General features: G+C 42.5%; 1 protein-coding gene across 2 annotated transcripts; it reads right to left on the reverse strand.

Annotated features, from left to right (window-relative positions):
* Positions 1-977: 977 nt before the first annotated feature.
* prdm11 (PR domain containing 11) lies at positions 978-18032 on the reverse strand. Of its 2 annotated transcripts, XR_015776914.1 has the most exons (8): positions 17315-18032; positions 15747-15807; positions 14676-14935; positions 13802-13869; positions 13002-13189; positions 8053-8559; positions 2117-7561; positions 978-2078 (listed from the first exon to the last, which is right to left on the reverse strand). XR_015776914.1 is itself a non-coding variant. In XM_088079535.1 (7 exons), the coding sequence occupies exons 2-7, from the start codon at positions 15772-15774 to the stop codon at positions 5406-5408; spliced, it is 3207 nt and encodes a 1068-aa protein (XP_087935661.1). In that variant the 5' UTR covers positions 15775-15807; positions 17315-18032; the 3' UTR covers positions 978-5405. The 2 variants fall into 2 exon arrangements, 1 of the variants encoding a protein (XP_087935661.1); XM_088079535.1 differs by having other exon boundaries at positions 978-7561.
* Positions 18033-18776: the final 744 nt, after the last annotated feature.

The following is an 18776-nucleotide window of genomic DNA, read 5'->3' on the forward strand; positions in this document are numbered from 1 at the left end:
TCAGAGTAACTTTCAAATACATTCACTTTTACCGAGACTAAAAGTTCAGAAATCCACCTTCAAAACCAGTAAAATAAAAGATGGTGCAGAACTTGCCTGAGAATCTTCGTGTTTTTACTTTTTCTTCAGTATCACAGAGATCCAGAGACAATAGTCTGCACATCCATCACACAACGCAAAGACGAGAAGCTTCTTAATAATTCGGCATACTTTTAATAAAGACTAAGCGTAAACAGGGTCAGGATGTAGGCTACAACTGTTTGCATCCTGCAAAGCATTATGGGAGCTGTAGTTCCTAAAGTGAGAGCATGATTGTCTCCTCATAAAACTTTACAAAACCAAAATACAACGTTTATTTTGCTCTCATTTTTTCCTCTGTTTTAAGTTGAAGATCTACATTTTATTAAATCCTTATTGGCGAGAAATTTTCCCAAATTTTTTGGGATGGTCACAGTAACAGGTACAAGTGAAAAGGTAAAAGTACAAATAAAATAAGTATTATGAATAAAATAACAATAAAAGGACACAGTGGCAGAAAACTAAAGTGCTGTGTTTAAAGTTTTACTTCGAGTACAAGTAAGACAAAATACTCCTAAAAATGCTTGTCTCATTTCTGCACACCAGCTATAATTATTATTTTAAAGTTACCAATTATTTAGGAGTTTAATGCAAAAAATCCTTCCACTGTCTTCGCCTTTTAGGACTTTTGAAAGATTTATTTATGACATTTTATAATCAATTAAGATTTTATTTTTAGATGTATAAATTTGATGGCTTTTAGGATTTTTTAAGGATCTGCCGGAACGCTGATTGTTATTCCCTGTTATTCCTGTTAATATTATTATTTTTATTATCTGTATATATATTTCTGTCTTTGTGCCCAGCTTAAACAACCCAGTTTTCTTTTTCCCAAAAAAAGTTAACATTGAGTTTTCATCTGACAACAGCAACAATATTCAATCAATTGACACGATGACTTCAGCTCAAATGTCTTTTAAAGTGTTTTTCTTCTTAAAGCATTTGAAACAGAAAAAAACAGTGAAGAGAGAAATCAAGTAAAAAAAATTCATATCCAACTCCAGCAGAGAAAATTACAATCAGCCAGATGTCGGTTTAAAGATGAACAGCCGTTAAAACACGTACAGAGTAAGGCATAGCACGAGAAATTGTCATTCATGAGTCAAAGTGGTTTTTGGATTGAAATGAAAACCAACAGTCAGGAATCCTCTGGACAGACCGCTCAGGCGGCGTCCCGCACACAAACACGCCGGCTCTGTTCAGTAAGAGGCGCATGCATACGATACAGACGTGCACGAGAAATAAAATCTAAAATCTTCAGTAAAATAAGAGAAAAAAGCAGCCTGGAGCCGAAAATACAGCAAACGTGAAGAAACATTTTGACATTTTAGGGAAATACACGTCACCTCTGAGACCTCGGCTTTGTTTTGTGTGTGTTTTTCATTTCTTTGAGCTTTTTGAGTCATAAGTAGAACAAACTACACATTGTCTTTGAGCAGGAAGCAGCTCTTCTGTCCTCACACGGGGACACGGGGTTAATAAAGTGTAAAACTGTTTATTTCAGCGCCTGAACACTGATGCGCAAAAACAAAATGATAAAAAAAAATCCAGCACTTGTTCAATGTTTTGTAACTCTACATCACTGATACTCAACTCACGGCCTGCGGGCCAAATCTGGCCCTTGATAGGGCCCCTGGTGGCCCCCAACCATTTTCTAATGTACAATAAAAATAAAGTGATTGACTCTGTGAATAGTTTTTGTCCTTTTAGTCTCCATAAGGTGTCAGAGACATAAAACACCATCAAAATAGAGCTTGTTGTTAAAAAAAAGAGCCAGAGGAGGATCCCCCACACCCCCGACAGAGGACACAGCTGAGACACTGATGTCCTAAAACTCCAGGGGATGTCCTAAATTCTAAGAAATGTCCTAAAATTCCAAGAAATGTCTTGAAATTCCAGTAATGGGCTAAAACCATAGAAAAATCCTAATATCCACAAAATGTCCTAAATCCTAGAAACGACATAAATTCCTTGGATCATCCTAAATTCCGAGAAATGTCCTAAAATCTGATAAATGACCTAAAATCTGATAAATGACCTAAAATCTGATAAATGTCCTAAAATCTGATACATGTCCTAAAATCCTTGCAACATGTATGGGGCTGCTGTGTTTGGCCCGTGTCCTCATCTCAGATCTCAGACTGAACACTTCGGTTAACCTGTTAAACGACAGATTTTCGGCATTTTTTCAGCGAGTCTTTCCTCCCAAAGTGGGCGTGGCCTTAGTGATGATTCGCAGCGCTCTGGTCACATGATGTGTCATCTGATACTTGTGTATCAAAGGTCACGCAGCGCAGCGCTACATTTTAAATCAGTAATTTTAGGGACGCATCTTGTATCACGTTACACATATTTGGGGGTTTTATGAACATATATTGGAATTACAAGTCAAGAGCTTCAGTTTACACGAAGTTACACTGATACCGATCTCCTCATTAAGCTTCCTGCCAGAAAACAAATAAGCATATTTCCCCAAAACGTCTAACGATTCCTTTAACCCTTTGAAACCCGAGCAAACTGGTTTGATTTCTTTCAAAAACATGGAGAGAAGGCAACCAGCAACTAAACAAAAACAACTAAACAAAAACAAACAACTAAACAAAAATAACTAAACAAAAACAACTAAACAAAAACTAAACAAAAACAAATAAACAAAAACAAATTTAAAAACAACTAAACAAAAACAAATAAAAAAACAGAAACAAAAAAAAAAACATTTGTTCAATAGCATAGTTTCATTTTTTTCTGTTGCATAATATTTATATAGTATACTAAATATAATTACAGTTTTCTGGACATTTTACCCATTTTTGATAATTTTGTAATAATCATGTAGACCTGAACATTGTAACAATAGTGTAGATCTGAAACATTTATTTTCAGGTTTACACTAATTTCCATCTTTTACTTTGCAACTGTATTATTTATACAATTTTTTTCTGTATGTTTTAAAATACATAGAATTATAATGTTTTTAAGGACTGTTTTCTGGACATTTTTCCCTATATTTTGGATTATTTTCTAACAGTTCTCCTCTCTGGTTTAAAACAAATTCTTCAGTTAAAATTTCATGCAGTCTTTGGGACATTTTTGTTGCTTATTGTGTTCCCCACATTTTCAAAAGAAGTCAAACCATTTGCCGAATTCTCAAAGGGTTAACTTTTGTAAAAAAAAAAAAAAAAGGCTAAAATATTAAGATATTGCGTACAGGCATCTTTAATATGATCAGATATTTCTGAAGTGTGCACTGAAAGCAACGAGTGGATATCATCATGCGCTTTCTATGTGGATCAGCTTCAGACTCAACTTCTGGCTGCAAACATGAAGCCGACGCAGCTTTCCCAAAACATCCGAACGAATATGGCAGAGCGGAGTAGCACCTTTGTCTTTCGGTTTCTTGCATTATGGCACAATCGTCAGAATCAAGAGAAAAATACTCTCCTTAAAAACAGGCTGGAAGCATTTACAGAATATGAACACTTTGTACACTTTTCATAGAAATATAAAGCCTTTAAACGTCCTCGCTCTCCGTCAGGGACGTCAGGACGCCGCGTCCCGCCGAGGCCGAGGCTCAATACACGTTTAGTTTGACACTGAAATATTGTTCCAGCCCAGAAGTGACTGTTCTTCTGGCAACAAGCGCTTCATTATTATCATCCTCCACACAGCGAGAGCAGGGACGCTCAGTCGTCTCCGTCCAACAATGTCCATCACTCACAGACCGTTTCAGCTCCGCGGGGACGGACACGAGACAGCGGGTCTCTGGGAACTCGCACGTGACAAAAAAAACCAAAAACAACCGCAGCCACAGCACAGAAGTTTGTGGTCTTTTGTGTCTCTTTTGTCACTTTGTCAGTTGGCGTCTCTTTGAGGTTTTTTTGCCTCCATTTGGCGTCGTCCTGCGTCTCTTTGAGGTCAATTAGTGTTAATCGTCTCTTGATGGTAGTTTTATGAAGTTGTTTTGTGTATTTTTGTGGTAGGTTTACGCACATCTGTAGTTCCTTTGTGTCTCCTCTGTTGTTTTGCCTCTATTTGAAGTTGTCTTGCATGTCTTTGAGGTTGTTTCCCATCTCTTAACAGTAGTTTTGTGTGTATTTGAGTCTCTTTGCGGTAGTTTTGCATCTGTTTGTAGTCGTCTTGTGTCTCTTTGAGGTCAATCACCGTCTCTGTGGTTGTTTATCATCTGTTGTTGGTAGTTTTGTGTGTATTTGAAGTTTTTTGTGGGTCTTGGGTCATTTTGTGTCTCTTTGTGGTCGTTTTTGCATCATTTTGCAAACATTTTGTATCTTTTCTGTTGTTTTGTGTCTCTTTGAGGTTGACATCTCTGGTTGTTTTGCATCTCCATGTTCTTGTTTTCCATGCCTTCATGGGATATTTGTGTGTATTTGTATCTGTTTTGTGTCTCTTTGTGGTTGTTTTGCCTCTAATTTAAGTCGTCTTGCGTGTCTTTGAGGTTGCTACATGTCTCTTTGTAGTTGTTTTTCATCTCTTGATGGTAGTTTATTGTGTATTTGTGTCTTTTTGTGGTAGTTTTACATGCATTTGTAATTTTTTGTGTTTTGGGTTGTTTTGCGCCTCTTTGTGGTTGTTTTGCCTCTGTTCGTAGCTGTCTTGTGTCTCTTTGGGGTTATTTTACGTCTCTGTGGTTGTTTTTCATCTCTTGATGGTAGTTTATTGTGTATTTGTGTCTTTTTGTGGTAGTTTTACATACATTTGTATTTTTTGTCTTGGGTAGTTTTGGGCCTCTTTGTGGTTGTTTTGCATCATTTTGTAAACATTTTGTGTCTCTTTGAGGTTGTTTTACGTCTCTGTGGTTGCTTTGCATCTCTTTGTTGTTTTCCGTGTCTTTACAGATGTTTTGTGCGTCTTTGTGTCTGTTTTGTGTCTCTACAGTCAATCACATCTCTTTGCAGTTCTTTTACGTCTCACTGTAGTTGTCTGGTGTCTCTTTGAAGTTGACTCGTGTCTTTTTCGTGGTCATGTTTCTTCTCTGTGGTTGTCCTGAGCACCTTTGTGGTTGTTTTGCATCAATTTTTCTAGGAGCCCCCTAAACATTTGGGCCCTGATCTGTGCCCGGTCGGGCTGTCTTGTGATCCATCCATCCCGCTGAGGTTTGCCCGGTGGTTTTAAACCGTTTTTGTTCCCTGCAGTTTAATTGATTGACTCTGATTGGTGGAAAACTTGACGAGTTATTGTGACAGTAATGATTTGCATCGTGCACATCTGTGATCCAAAGTTGTGTGTTTATTTTGCAGGTGTCGTCCTGGCTGTGAGTCACTGCGGTCGTTGTCATTGGTGTGATTGTGTTATTTCGTTGGGTCTGCCGGTCAGATGTCGGGGTAGAACTCTGTGTTGACGTCGACGCTGTGTAGGACGGACTTCTGGTCGCCGGCCGACATCCTGTTCAGCACCTCGGCCGACAGAGAGTAACTGCTGCCGGACTTCTCCTCGAACCAGCTGTCCAGCGCTCGCTTCCCGTCGAAGTTGGCGATTGGCGGTCCGTTCACCGCCACGGTCAGCAGGTCGTTCATCTGCTCCAGAGTCAGCCGGGAGCGGTTGTTCCTGCACATCTTCTGCAGGGAGCCGCGGCCTTTATCGCAGCAGGCGGTGGAGCTGGGCAGCACCCTGACCACCTGCATCACCTGGTTCAACAGAGGGAAGCGCTGCCTGTACCTGCAGATGTGACCCATGACCTCTTTGAAGCCGTTCATGCTGCAGTAGTCGGCCTTCAGATCCTTCCACTCCACCACCAGGCTGCCCCGTGCCTCCAACCGGCAGCCCTCCTGCCCCGCGGAGGGGACCGACTCCAGGTGGTTGAAGATCACCTGGACTTCTTCGTCTCCAAACGCCTGCAGCTCGTCCTGGCTCAGCGGCCAGGTGGACAGGTCCAGGACCCTGCAGGCTCTGACGAAGGCGCGGCTCTGCAGGTCCAGCCGCTGGGACAGGATGCTCTGGCTGCGGTTGCAGATCTTCTCTCGGATGGACTGAAACTTGGACTCGGCGACTCGCAGGTTTTTCAGAGCGACTCCATTGAAACTTTCGCGGAAGTTTTCCTCAAACTCTTGCAGGTACTCCCCGGGGCAGTCCACCAACTGGCCGATCTCTAGGATGGCGTCCTGGATCTTGGCCTCCACCTGCGACACCAGCAGGTACTCACCCTGGAAGGTGAAGGCAAGCCGAGAGAGGACGGCGATGATGTCCAGGAGGAAGTAGATGAGCTTCACGGACTGGTAGTCCATGAGGAACTGGAGGAGGGTCAGTGCGATGGCGGCGGCGTCGGCCCGCTGTGTCTGGCTGCTGATCTCCTTCAGGTGGGCGACCACCTCCAGGTAATCTTTGATGAGCGCGTTGAGAACGTTTGGTTCTCCAATGATCCATCGGATGGCTCTGATGTCCCCAAGGAACTCTGTCTCCTCGGACAGCGTCGGCGCCGTAGACCGCAGCTCGGCCATCATGCGAGGCGAGTAACGGTAGAAACTGAGGAGCTGCTTGAGGTTGTTCTCCAGGTCCTCCAGGCACGGCAGCTCCTTTCCGCTGATGGCGTCCAGCACCTCCAGGTGGGGCCGGTGGATCATGATTGGCAGGCAGAGGATCCATGGGAAAGTCTTCTGTACGGCGATGTACAGGTTGGCTCTCATACCTGCAGACATGTTGGTGCCGTCCACACCCAGACCTACCACCAGCAGGTCCTGGAACCGGAGGCCGAGGACGCCAAAGGCTCGGTCCATCGCCTGCAGGTAGCCATCCACGCTGGCCGCGCTCAGTCTCTGCAGGGACAAGAACTCTGTGTTGGGCAAGCCCTCGTTGGTGATGAACTGGACGTAGACCGCCACCATATCAGAGAAAAGGTCGTCGTTTTGTGCGTCCATGATGACGCTCAGAAAGGGGGACAGGCGCATCTTCTCGGCCAGGTCCTCTTTGAGGGCACGGGCGATGTGGTGCAGCAGGATCTGACAGTCGCCGTCGTTCATGTATTGGTCCACCACTTTGAGCTCGCAGCGCTTCAGCAGCTCCGCCAGAGGCCGCAGGTCGGAGAAGGGCCGTCCCTCCATGGCGAGGTGGTAGGCGGCGTTGAAGAGCAGCATCATGTTCTTGCACATCTCCTCGGTCTTCTCGGGGTGCATGCGCAGCTTGTACAGCTGCAGGCACTTCTTGTGCAGGTTGCTCTGGCTGTGCAGCTTGATGGTGTGGATCTTGAACTGCTTAGAGCCGATGATGAAGGCGGATGTGCGAGACGACTGGACGGTGTACTGGCGGCAGACGTGGCACCACATCTCGTTGAGGGTCGGCGAGTAGCGAAGGAACCAGAACTTTTTGAGCCATTCCTGCTTGAAGCGACGAATCCGCCGGCCACCTCCCGAGGCTAGCTTCAGGGAGTCCTCGGGAGAAATCACTAGATCTGCAGCGATGGACTCGTCGGCTGAGTCCACATCCTGCTCGTCTTCGTCCAGAACCACCTGAGTGGGCGTCAGCGGCTCCATGACTGCAAAGAAAAATACAGTTAGCTGCTGCTGCCAGACTTAAGTCCTCGAAACCTGAGCAAACTGGCTTTAACTCCTTCAAAGACATGTAAGGCAATGAACAATGCCAGAAAAAAACCCAAAGTAGAAAGAAATGAGTGAAAAGCTCTTTTTTGTCTTTTTTATTACTACTTTTCAGTTCATTTTCTTGTCAGCTACTGACTTGATTTCTCGAGGGGGCAAAACGTTAAACCAGCAAAATAAAATGACGTCTAAATGGTTTTTATTTGTTGTAAATACGTCATTTTTACAGTTGGAGAACGTAAGATTTTGTTTAGGGTGACGATAAATCAAAATGTGAAAAATTATAGATATAGATAAACATTGTTCATTTTCCTATAAGAAAAATAAAATAAAATTAAATTAAATTAAAAACATAAATGAAAAAAAAAATGAAATGAAATGACAGCGGTCGCCTGCCGGCAGCAGTCCGCCCCTGGTGTTCAGATCGTACCTGTAAAATCCTCGACGGGGCCCTGCTCCGGGTGGGGCGGGGCCTGCTCCGGGTGGGGCGGAGCACGACTGTATTCGGACATGGACAGAGTGCGTGTGTCCCCTCGCTGTCCTCTGACCCGGGACAGCTCCTCCTCCAGCTCCTGGATCCTCCTCTTGAGTTTGACGCAGTTGGGGCAGAAGGAGGTGGAGGGCTCCTCGCCGCTGAGCTTCTCCTCCTCCTTCTCCTCCACCTTCAGGTTCGGGACGCTGAAGCCGCCGTCGGACGAGTCGAGCACCAACCCGACGGCTTTACACTCGGCGTGGAGGGACGACCTGCCCGAGTCCTCCAGAGATGCCTCCAGGACGTCTTTGAAGATGAGGTCGATCTTCTTCCTCTTGGCAGGAGGACCGTCCAACTCCTCGCCGGCCTGCTTGCTCGGGCTCGGTTTGCCCTGCACAGCCGACTGCAGGCACGACGGTTTGGAGTCCTTCTGATTGTTTGGCGGGACAGCCGGCTTCCCGAAACCTGGAACAAAACATGTTTATTAGTGATAAATAAACAGTAAACAAAGTGTCATCACTGAGCTACAACAGAGGGCGAGATTCTGTCACAGATCTGTGACAGAATCTGCTAGAGATATTTAGGAAATGTTGATTAAACTCAACGTGGAGCTGACTGTGTTTCCACTGAGGGAGGTCATGTGACTTCTCCTCTGGTGATAACGTCCCAGTAACCATGGCGACGGATGTTCAAAACATCAGCAGCTTTATTTCTATTGCAGCCACCAAACTAGCCGTCATTATTTCCAATCCAAGGCCACGTAGGCGTGTTATGGAGCCATGATGGAAAGGCGAGCCCCTTATACGTGGGAGCGGACACTGAGAGGTCTGGGGGGTCTGGGCATGGATCTGTTATAAATCAGGTCTGGGAGGTCTGGGAGGTCTGGGTATGGATCTGTTATAAATCGGGTCTGGGAGGTCTGGGAGGTCTGGGTATGGATCTGTTATAAATCGGGTCTGGGAGGTCTGGGTATGGATCTGTTATAAATCGGGTCTGGGAGGTCTGGGAGGTCTGGGAGGTCTGGAATCACTGACTTTCTTTCTGCTGAAGGGACAAAAATACTCCCGTGTATTTATTGTTTCTTTTAACCAATCACAGCCATGCTGGGCGGAGCTAATCCCAGGATGTAGTGACGGAGCTCTTGTGAAAAGGTTTTTGGGGGTGAATGGTCATTAACACGGCCCCCAAAAACAAAATAAAACAAAAAAAGCTGTTTGTGGCTGTGTGACAGAGCGTCATCACACCTTTAGCCCCAAGTGTTTAGATATATCTGTACTATTATTATTATTATTATTATTAAATATGCAACAATAGGTGAGGTCAGCTGACGCGGGTCACACCCTCTATTGATTGCCCAAGTGAAACCAGACAGGGGCGGTTCAGCTGGGCGCAATCAGTCAAGTTGGAAACAGCTGTGACTGTGTTCAGGTACCTAAAAGGGCACAGACTGCACTTGAGCATCAGCGAAAGCATCAGCCCACACAGTGTGAAGACCTGCGAGTCTACCTGCGTGAGTCCACCGAGCAAGGACACGACTACCGCTGCCGCCTGTCTGTTTTCAGTCTAACACACAATGTGTCTTTTACGCATCCCGGTCATTGTTGGCAACCGGAAAAGACGCACAGTCTGCCGTACACGCAATCCGCAAAACCTGTCCGCTCTCCCAGAAAGTGGTCCCAGCCCACACTCACTTACCTTTGGTCTTTGGGACTGTCAGTCCACAGTTAACAAGACTGAATTCAACAGTTCACTGGTGAAACTCTCAGACATTCAGGTCCTAGCCCTGACTGAGACATGGATCCGCCCAGAAAACTCAGCTACACCAGCTGCACTCTCCGAGTCCGCTACGCTAAGCCACACCCCTCGCTCCACTGGACGAGGAGGCGGTGCTGGCGTGCTCACTCCTGACAACTGGTCTTTTTCCACACTGCGCCCGTTGAGCAGCAACACAACATTTGAATATCATGCTCTAAATGTCACTGCTCCCATCAAAGCATATATTCTGGTTGTGTCCTTGCAGTCCGCTAAGAAAGCCTTCTATCAGAACAAGATCTGTGCTGCTACTGACTCCAGAAAACTGTTTATGGTGTTTAACTCCTTGCGTTCTCCTCCAGCTGCTCAGCCTTCCCCTACACTGACTCCAGACATGTTCTCCTCCTTTTCCACTGAAAAGGTGGCTGCAATCAGCAACCAGTTCTCTGAGCCTGACCGGCCCAGTCAGCTCAAACCCACTACTGCCGCTTCACTCTGCTTTTTCACTCCGACTGAGGATGAGGTCTCCAGACTTCTTCTGAGCTCAAAACCTACAACATGTCCTCTCGATCCAATACCCACCCGCATCCTGCAGACCATCCTGCCCACGATCAAACCTGCAGTCACACACATTGTCAATTCCTCCCTAAAAACTGGCACTTTTCCTGCTACTTTTAAGCAAGCCCGTGTCACCCCACTGCTCAAAAAGCCTAATCTCAGCCCCGCCCAGGTTGAAAACTACAGGCCAGTCTCACTTCTACCATTTCTGTCTAAAATACTGGAGCGTGCAGTATTTAACCAGGTCTCTGAACACTTGTGGAACAACAACCTACTTGACTCCTTTCAGTCTGGCTTCAGGTGTGACCACTCCACTGAGACTGCACTCCTGTCAGTCACTGAGACACTGAGACTGGCTCGAGCGGCTGGTCAATCCTCTGTCCTACTGCTGCTGGACCTGTCTGCTGCCTTTGACGCGGTGAACCATCAAATCCTCCTCTCCGCACTCTCTGAGCTCGGCATCTCAGGTTCTGTCCTATGGTGGTTCAAGTCCTACCTCACAGGCAGATCCTTCAGAGTGTCATGGCGAGGAGAGGTGTCTAGGTCACATGGCCTATCGACAGGGGTTCCTCAGGGGTCGGTGCTTGGTCCCCTACTCTTCTCTCTGTACACCACCTCCCTCGGTGCAGTGATCCGCTCCCACGGTTTCTCCTACCACTGCTATGCTGATGACACTCAGCTCTTCCTCTCCTTTCCACCTGATGACAGTCTCAGCTCGGATATCAGCGTGTCTGGCTGATATCTCCACATGGATGAAGGAAGGCCACCTTCAGCTAAATCTGTCTAAGACCGAGCTCATGGTCTTTCCAGCTTGTCCATCTGCTCAGCCTCGGATCAGTGTCCAACTTGACTCGAGCCTACTTGTGCCCACAAACTCAGCCAGAAACCTGGGTGTCGTGATCGATGACCAGCTGACCTTTAAGGTTCATGTGGCCTCAGTTTCTCGGTCTTGCCGTTATGCCCTCTACAACATCAGGAAGATCAGACCCTTCCTGACCCAACGGGCCACACAGCTTCTGGTTCAGGCTCTTGTGATCTCACGCATTGACTACTGCAACTCTCTTCTGGCAGGCCTCCCTGCATGCTCATTCAAACCTCTTCAGATGATCCAGAACGCAGCAGCACGTCTGGTCTTCAACCAGCCCAAAACAGCACATGTCACCCCGCTGCTAATTTCTCTTCACTGGCTTCCAGTGGCAGCCAGGATCAAATTCAAAGCACTTCTCTTGGCTTACAAAACAATCACAAGAACTGCTCCAGCCTACCTGGAATCCCCGATCCAGGTCTACTCTCCTTCTCGCCCGCTACGCTCTGCATGCGAAAGACGCCCGGTGCTTCCAGCCCAGCACGGCTCTAAATCTCTCGCCAGACTCTTCTCTTCTGTTGTTCCCAAATGGTGGAACAAACTTCCAAACTCTGTGCGATCTGCTGAGTCCCTTTCTACTTTTAAGAGACAATAGAAAACTCATTTGTTCCGAGAACACCTCGGCACTTAACCCGACTCTTCTCCTCTTTGACCTTTGGGGTAAATTAAGTCAGATGGTCCAAAACCCAGCACCTAATGATTATCTAGCACTGACAAAGTTGTGTGATGTTGTATGTTGACTGTCATCGTAAGTAGTGACACTGAGATTGTTGAATCTCAGATGCTGAGATCACTACTGGTTATTACTTTGGTTTCCAAAAAAAAAAACAAGGGGGGGGGGGGGCTGTGCGGCACTTCTTCTGCCACGAGACGGTAATACCTGTGACCAATCACACCTGAAGCACTTTTTGCACTTACTAAGGGTTTTTTTCCTTAAGTCTAAATTCTTGCTTGTGTTGTACGTCGCTTTGGATAAAAGCGTCTGCTAAATGAAATTGTAGAATTGTAGAATTGTAGAAATAGATAGATGGATAGATAGATAGATAAATAGATAGACAGACAGATGAATAGATGAATAGATAGATAGATAGAAAGACAGCAGCACCGCCTGCTGGACAAAAGGAAGACGAGTCCTGAGCTGACTCAGCACTTCTGACTCAGTTACGAATCTTCTTCAAACTGGATCTCAAACAAATGACTGCCACTGACACAACAGCTGATTCTGTCAGTTGATTAACCCTTTGAAACCTGTGCAAACTGGCTTGATTTCTTTCAAAAACATTGAAAGAATGAGCAACTTTACATAAAATTGTTCCAAAAATTAGCAGGAAAATTACCTGAATTAGCATAAAAGAGAAAAGAAAAACGAAAAAATAAGAGTCACAGAGTAAAAACAGAACATAAAATAAAATACAAATAATATAAATAATAATATTTTCCTGTACTTTAATTATAACTACATAATTAGTATAATTATAAATATTTTTTTCTTGATATTTTACCTGTTTTATTTATGTATTTGGGGTTTAGCTGATTTTATTGTCACATTTTTATAATTTTTTGCAGACAATTCATGACATGTTGCTATTTGCATTTGCATTTTCCATATTTTTGAAAGATATTACAATGAAATGGTTCGAATAATTGCAAAAGGTGTTTAAATGTGCACGAAAAAACTGATGTCGGTCCAGTTTTTAAAGGGTTAATCAGAGACTTCCTGTCCCCGGCTCACCTGTGTCCAGGTTGCGGTCGATGCTCTCCTGAGAGACGGCGTGAAGTCGTTGGATGTAGTCGTCGCTGTACCAAACCCGCAGCTTCTCTCCGGCCGCCAGCGTCCGACACACTCTGAAGTAAATGTTTTTGCCGCGCTGAAACGCCGTCAGGTTCCTGTCGATCTCCTCCGACGATGTCCGGACAAACCTGCAGGTCACAGCCGGAAACACGCGCAGACGGGTTATTTCTTGTTTTTCTTTTCCTTTGAAAATTTTTGGCAATTAAAGATTTGTTTTTGGCATATTTCTTTTTTTATTTTGGTTGATTTTTAAATTTAAAAAAATGGCAATTTCTTGTTTCCTTTAAAACAAATTTTGGCAATTTTTTAAGAACTATTTTTTTTCTCTAAAAATAAAAAAAGTAACTATTTTTTCTTTATAGTTCTTTGAATATTTTAAAAAACAAATTTGAGCTTTTTTTTCTTAAATTTTTTTTTGGGTGATTATTAAAAAAAAAAACTGCAGGTTTGGAACACATCATGTTTTATTTTACAGGTTTGTGAAAAAAAATCCATGACCTTTCCAAAACTTTCAGGGAACATTTAGTTCTCTAAAACTTTCCAAGGCTTGGAAATTGTTATTTGCAAATTCCATGACTTTTCCAGGTTTTCCATGACTGTACGAACCCTGGACATCCTCAAAAGTCCAAAACACAAACTCGAAACATTTGTGTTCGATGAAGATTTGAATGATCGTTGACTGATGTTTGAAGCTCTGATGTTTCTGACTTTAAATCCGAGTGAAAGTAACAAAGTGTTACCTCATCCAGTTGGCTTTGGTCTCATCACTGCCATCGATGGACTGATACGTGTTGTTAAAGTCAACAATCTGCAGCGTCACAAGAAACAGAAAAATAGTTCATAGCTGGAATTATAAACTGTGGCTACAACAGGTTTAACCCTTTGAAACCTGAGCAAACTGGTTTGATTTCTTCCAAAATCATGCAGCATAACAACACATGGCTCCAAAATGAGGAAAATTAAATAAGTTTTTATTTTTATGTTCATTTTTTTCTGTATTTTTTAATATGTGAACACATTATTATTATAAATGTAGTTTTCTGAACATTTTTCCCTACTTTCTTGGATCATTTTCTAATAATACTCCCCTTTTTAAACTTTTTTTGGTAAAATTTCTTGCAATTTGTGGGACATTTCTTACCAAGTTTTCCCCATGTTTTCAAAAGAAAACATGGGGAAACAAGAATTTAAAAAAGTAAAACAACAAAAAACAAACAAGAAAATAACCCAAAACAAAGTTCTAAAAAATGAGTGTTTATTGTTGTATTTTATTCTATTTTTTTTTTTTTTAATATAAAATTATTATAATTATTTAATTTATAGGATATTTCTTGAAAATTTTTTTACACCCACACACTTATATATATACAGTTTTCAGGACATTTTCCCCTATTTTTGGGTTATTTTATACTAATCCTTCCTTCTTTTTTAAAACAACTTTTGGGGTAAAATCTTTCATGTTGCTCATTGCCTTTTTTCTAGTGTTTTTCTACAGAAATCAAACCGACTCAGTTTTCAAAGGATCAAATAACTCGTGAACGGTATGTGAATGCAGGTTAAGCCTGGACCAGGTTTAGACTGGTTCTGAACTGGTCTGGGACCAGTTAAACTCACTATCCAGGAGAAGAAGCCGGAGGATTTGTCCTTGGACACCAGCTCGCCCTCGTACGGTCCAAACACCGCCCCCTTGGGGATGTTTGGGTCCAGGCAGCGAACATCCACCTGGTCGTCCTCGGTGAAGACCTCCAGGCCCGACGGGACGGTGAGCGCCGCCCTGTTGGCCGACCCCAGGGCCGCAGGCGTGTCGGGGACAAACAGCGGGGGCCCGTGGGCCGGACACTCCTTCTGGAAATAGTCCTGGCACTCCTCGCAGACTGCAGGACAAACATCCGGATTCACTGTTCGTCTGCAACGTTTTTACACAAACTCAAACCCAAATCTGAAGAAACGTTCTGTGACATGTGATTAATCCATCGTAGACTAACCGTCATCATCCCTAATTTATAGTCAGTAAATTTAAATCTAAATTAAATTTTATAAATTTGATATATGTTCAAGAAAAAGAATGTACGTATATATTTTTAATTTATATTTTTTTGTTTGTTTGTTTGAGGGCAGTTTTTTCTGTTGTTTTTGAATATTTGTGAGTTTTTAGATACTTTTCCTTCGAATACTTACAGTATGTGCTCTTAATAACACTTAATAATAGTGATTTTTTGTAATTTCCTTTTCTTTAAAATAATTGTGAGTTTTTAGTGTGTTTTGTATTTTTTTAAAGAGATTTCTTCAGATTTCTTTAATTTTGAGTTTTGGGTGTTTTCTTTAAAGAATATATTTTTTTCAGTTTTGGGGGTGTTTTTTTCTATTTTAAATAATTTTGAGTTTTTAGAACTAGTACTCTTACTTTTAATACATTAAGTAGTTTTTTTCTGAATATACTTAATTTTAAAGTTGCATTTTCAATGGACTCTGTCCTGTACCAGAGTATTTTCACAATGTGGTGTTAGTACTTTTACTGCAGTAAAGGATGTGCAGACGTCTTTCACTACTGCAACTGAGCGTCTGTACAGAGTTGACTCTGGTTCGCTGTCGGTTAACTTTGTGTTTTTGTCGTCACTGAGCTGCGAACGAGGCTGCAGACTCTCAGTCTGATTTATTGATCGATAATCAATAAAAGAAACTCACACCAGAGGTCCAACGACCGCTCGCTCATCGTGGAACCATGTTGGAGGAAATCGTCACGACTCTGCAGAACAACAAGAGAACAGCAGCTGTTAGTGGAATGTTCCAGAAACAACATGTGACTCCGTCACGCCAGACGACTTCTTTTGGGGTTTTTTGGCAATTTTTTTTTTTTTTTTTTTTACAAAAATTTGGGTGATCTTTAAAGAAAATATTTTGTCTGAAAATGCAGAAATATAAATCTGAAGATGCAGAAATATAAATCTGAAAATGCAGAAATATAAATCTGCAGAAATATAAATCTGAAGATGCAGAAATATAAATCTGAAAATGCAGAAATATATTACAAATTGCCAGAAATATCTGGAAAAACTGGCAGTAATGACAGCTGACCTGCTTTAACCTGAAAAAGCTGTGAGTTGAACTGGAAGAGTGTCAAAGGAAGAAGTTGGTGTTAACTGAAAAGGTTAAAATAATAAATGTTTAATATGCAAAAAGTTTTGGTGTAGAATTTCAAAAGAACGATCCAGAAAGTCAGCATTTAAAATGTTAAAAAAAAGTCATACTATAGTGTGTCGCACAATGCCATACTATGGTAGGTGGAAAAAAATGGTCGAAAAAATCATCGTTGCAAATATTTAAAAAAAGCCATACTATTGCATTTTGAAAAAGTTTATGGTGTAGAATTTCAAAAGAACAGTGCAAAACATTATATATATATATATATATATATATATATATATATAAATGCCTAGAGAGGCCACTGTCAGTGCTGCGCGGTCACATATGATGACAGACAGAAGGCTGATTTGTGTATCACTGATGTAAATGTTTGACGTTGTGTGTATGTTTTCTTTTATTTTCTTCCGTGTGTTTGTTTAACTTTACACAGTTATGATTCGCTGATTTCGGCTGCATAGATTTATGACATATGTTGTATTTGCAGTGTAAGGAGGGGTGGAGGGGTGTTGTTTTCCCTAAATATATATTTTTAAAGGAGGAAATCAAAAGCACATATAGAGCAGCCTACACACAGTAAACATCATCAGTCTGACTGTGATGCAGCTCTGTGGCCAACACATTATAGAAATATCAAATTTACACTGTTGATGGATAATAATGAGCTGAAGCTGACAGAGACTTCCTGACCTCCTCTCTGCTCCTCCACCTCCTCTCTCCTTCTCTCTCCTCCTCCTCTCTGTTCCACCTCCTCCTCTCTGCTCCTCCACCTCCTCACTCCTCCACCTCCTCCTCCTCCTCCTCCTCCTCTCTGCTCCTCCTCCTCCCTGCAGTCTCAACACAAACACTTTCCTCTGAAGCTAAACTTGTCTTTAACTTTGTCTGGTGCTCAATAATTCGTGTCAGTAATGTGCGCTGATAATAATCTCTGATAATAATCTCTGATAATAATCTCTGGTAATAATCTCTGGTAATAATCGGCAGCAGCAGTTTTTAATCTGCGCCACGTTTCTCTGCAGGCAGCAGCTGGCAATCTGCCTGCTGCTTTCGGAAGCCATTTTCGCTGGCCACAGTGGCTACCGACGCGGACCGACACACCGACGCAGACCCACCTGGAGCGGCCCCGCGGCGGGGACACGGACCCTCCGTCCCCGGTTGAAGCTCCGCCGCCCGGCCGCCGAGCCCCGCTGGCCGGCCGCCGGCTCCGCCGCCGCCCGCCCGCCGATGCCGAGTTTCCCGTTAATTTTTTGCAGCGACTCGGTCGCCTCCCCGAGCTTTGACCACCATTTTTCATCACAGGAAATGACATAAAGAACGGAAGAAAACACTGCGCACGAATTAAAGTTAACTACGGTGAGACGGACGGACACACCGGGACACGGGCTCACCTGCGCGGCTGCACGCGCACCTCTTACCTGCTGCTGCGTGGCACGCGCTGCTTTTCATCAGAGCCTCGATAACGGAGAATTACAGCTAGTGGATCACGATACTATGGAATATTATTAAATAAATAACAATACAGTAAAAAAAACATCTATTATCAGTAATTAACCCTTTAACGCGCATCGTAACCGCGCGGTTGACTTTTTTTGCGTAATAACTCGCCCAAACACAATTTTATTTACTACAGATGTTTCTTAAACTGCGATTCTATTCAATTCTATTTTCATCATATTTGTTTTTTCGACCATTCATTTTCAACAGATCTTGTTACTAGATTGGTTATTATTTATTTTTATATTTATTTTTTGTTTATTTGTTTATTTTATGAATTAACTTTTATTTTCAGATATTTATTACACAACACTGACAATTTGTTTTTTTACCATATATTTTATACAGTTTTTCTCTCCTCTAGATTATTTTTTATATGTATCTATTTGTTTTTGTTAATATATTTTATATGTTTGTATAAAGTTACTTTTATTTTCACATTTCGACTATATTACATTAGCTTTTTATAATGCATTACGCAAGGAAAATGTTTTTTTCTTAACAAATGATGTATTTTGTTAACATATTCTGTTAATCTATAATGTATAATTTTTTGCAAAAGGTATTTCTTGGTGTGACTGTTAAGGGTAATCAAATTATTAGCTAATTATTATTCAGTTAAACCGCTCATAAATGTATTTATTTACATGTTTATAACTTTATGAGAAGTTTTGTAGCTGCTGGAATTTTTAAACCCCCCCCAAAAACACCAAAGTCAGGGGTGTGTCTAGGATTTTAGGACATTGGGAGAACCTCTGTAAGGGGGATCCTGTTTTTGATGAACAAGCTCTATTTTCATGCTTTTTAAAAATATAATCTGGCTCCAAATTTACTTTATTTTGAAAACAATTAAAAAATAAAATAAATGTTGTGTATCATACAACTTTTTATATTCATAAGAAGAAACTGTCAGAAACCAAATCAACTTTTCTGCACTTTTTAAATTAATTTCAACAATATTGCACCATATTAGCTAATGGAAGAACAGAAACACTGTTACATTTAAAAGATTAAACAAATACAGTATGACGCATATAACAATTACTGTGGCTTTATGAAATGTGAATGTAATTATTTTTC

This window comes from Plectropomus leopardus, chromosome 7 (genome assembly GCF_026936395.1).
Source record: "Plectropomus leopardus strain MGB_pleo_1.0 chromosome 7, ASM2693639v1, whole genome shotgun sequence".
Taxonomy (NCBI): domain Eukaryota; kingdom Metazoa; phylum Chordata; class Actinopteri; order Perciformes; family Serranidae; genus Plectropomus; species Plectropomus leopardus.

Bases quoted from the DNA above. Each gene is read 5' to 3' on its own strand.
- prdm11 (XM_088079535.1), bottom strand. From the start codon at position 15,774: ATGAGCGAGCGGTCGTTGGACCTCTGGT. The intron at 8,560-13,001 runs GTGAGCCGGGGA...GTTTTGTTCCAG, and splicing joins CGACCGCAACCTGGACACAG to GTTTCGGGAAGCCGGCTGTC. The intron at 7,562-8,052 runs GTACGATCTGAA...TTTTCTTTGCAG, and splicing joins CCCCGTCGAGGATTTTACAG to TCATGGAGCCGCTGACGCCC.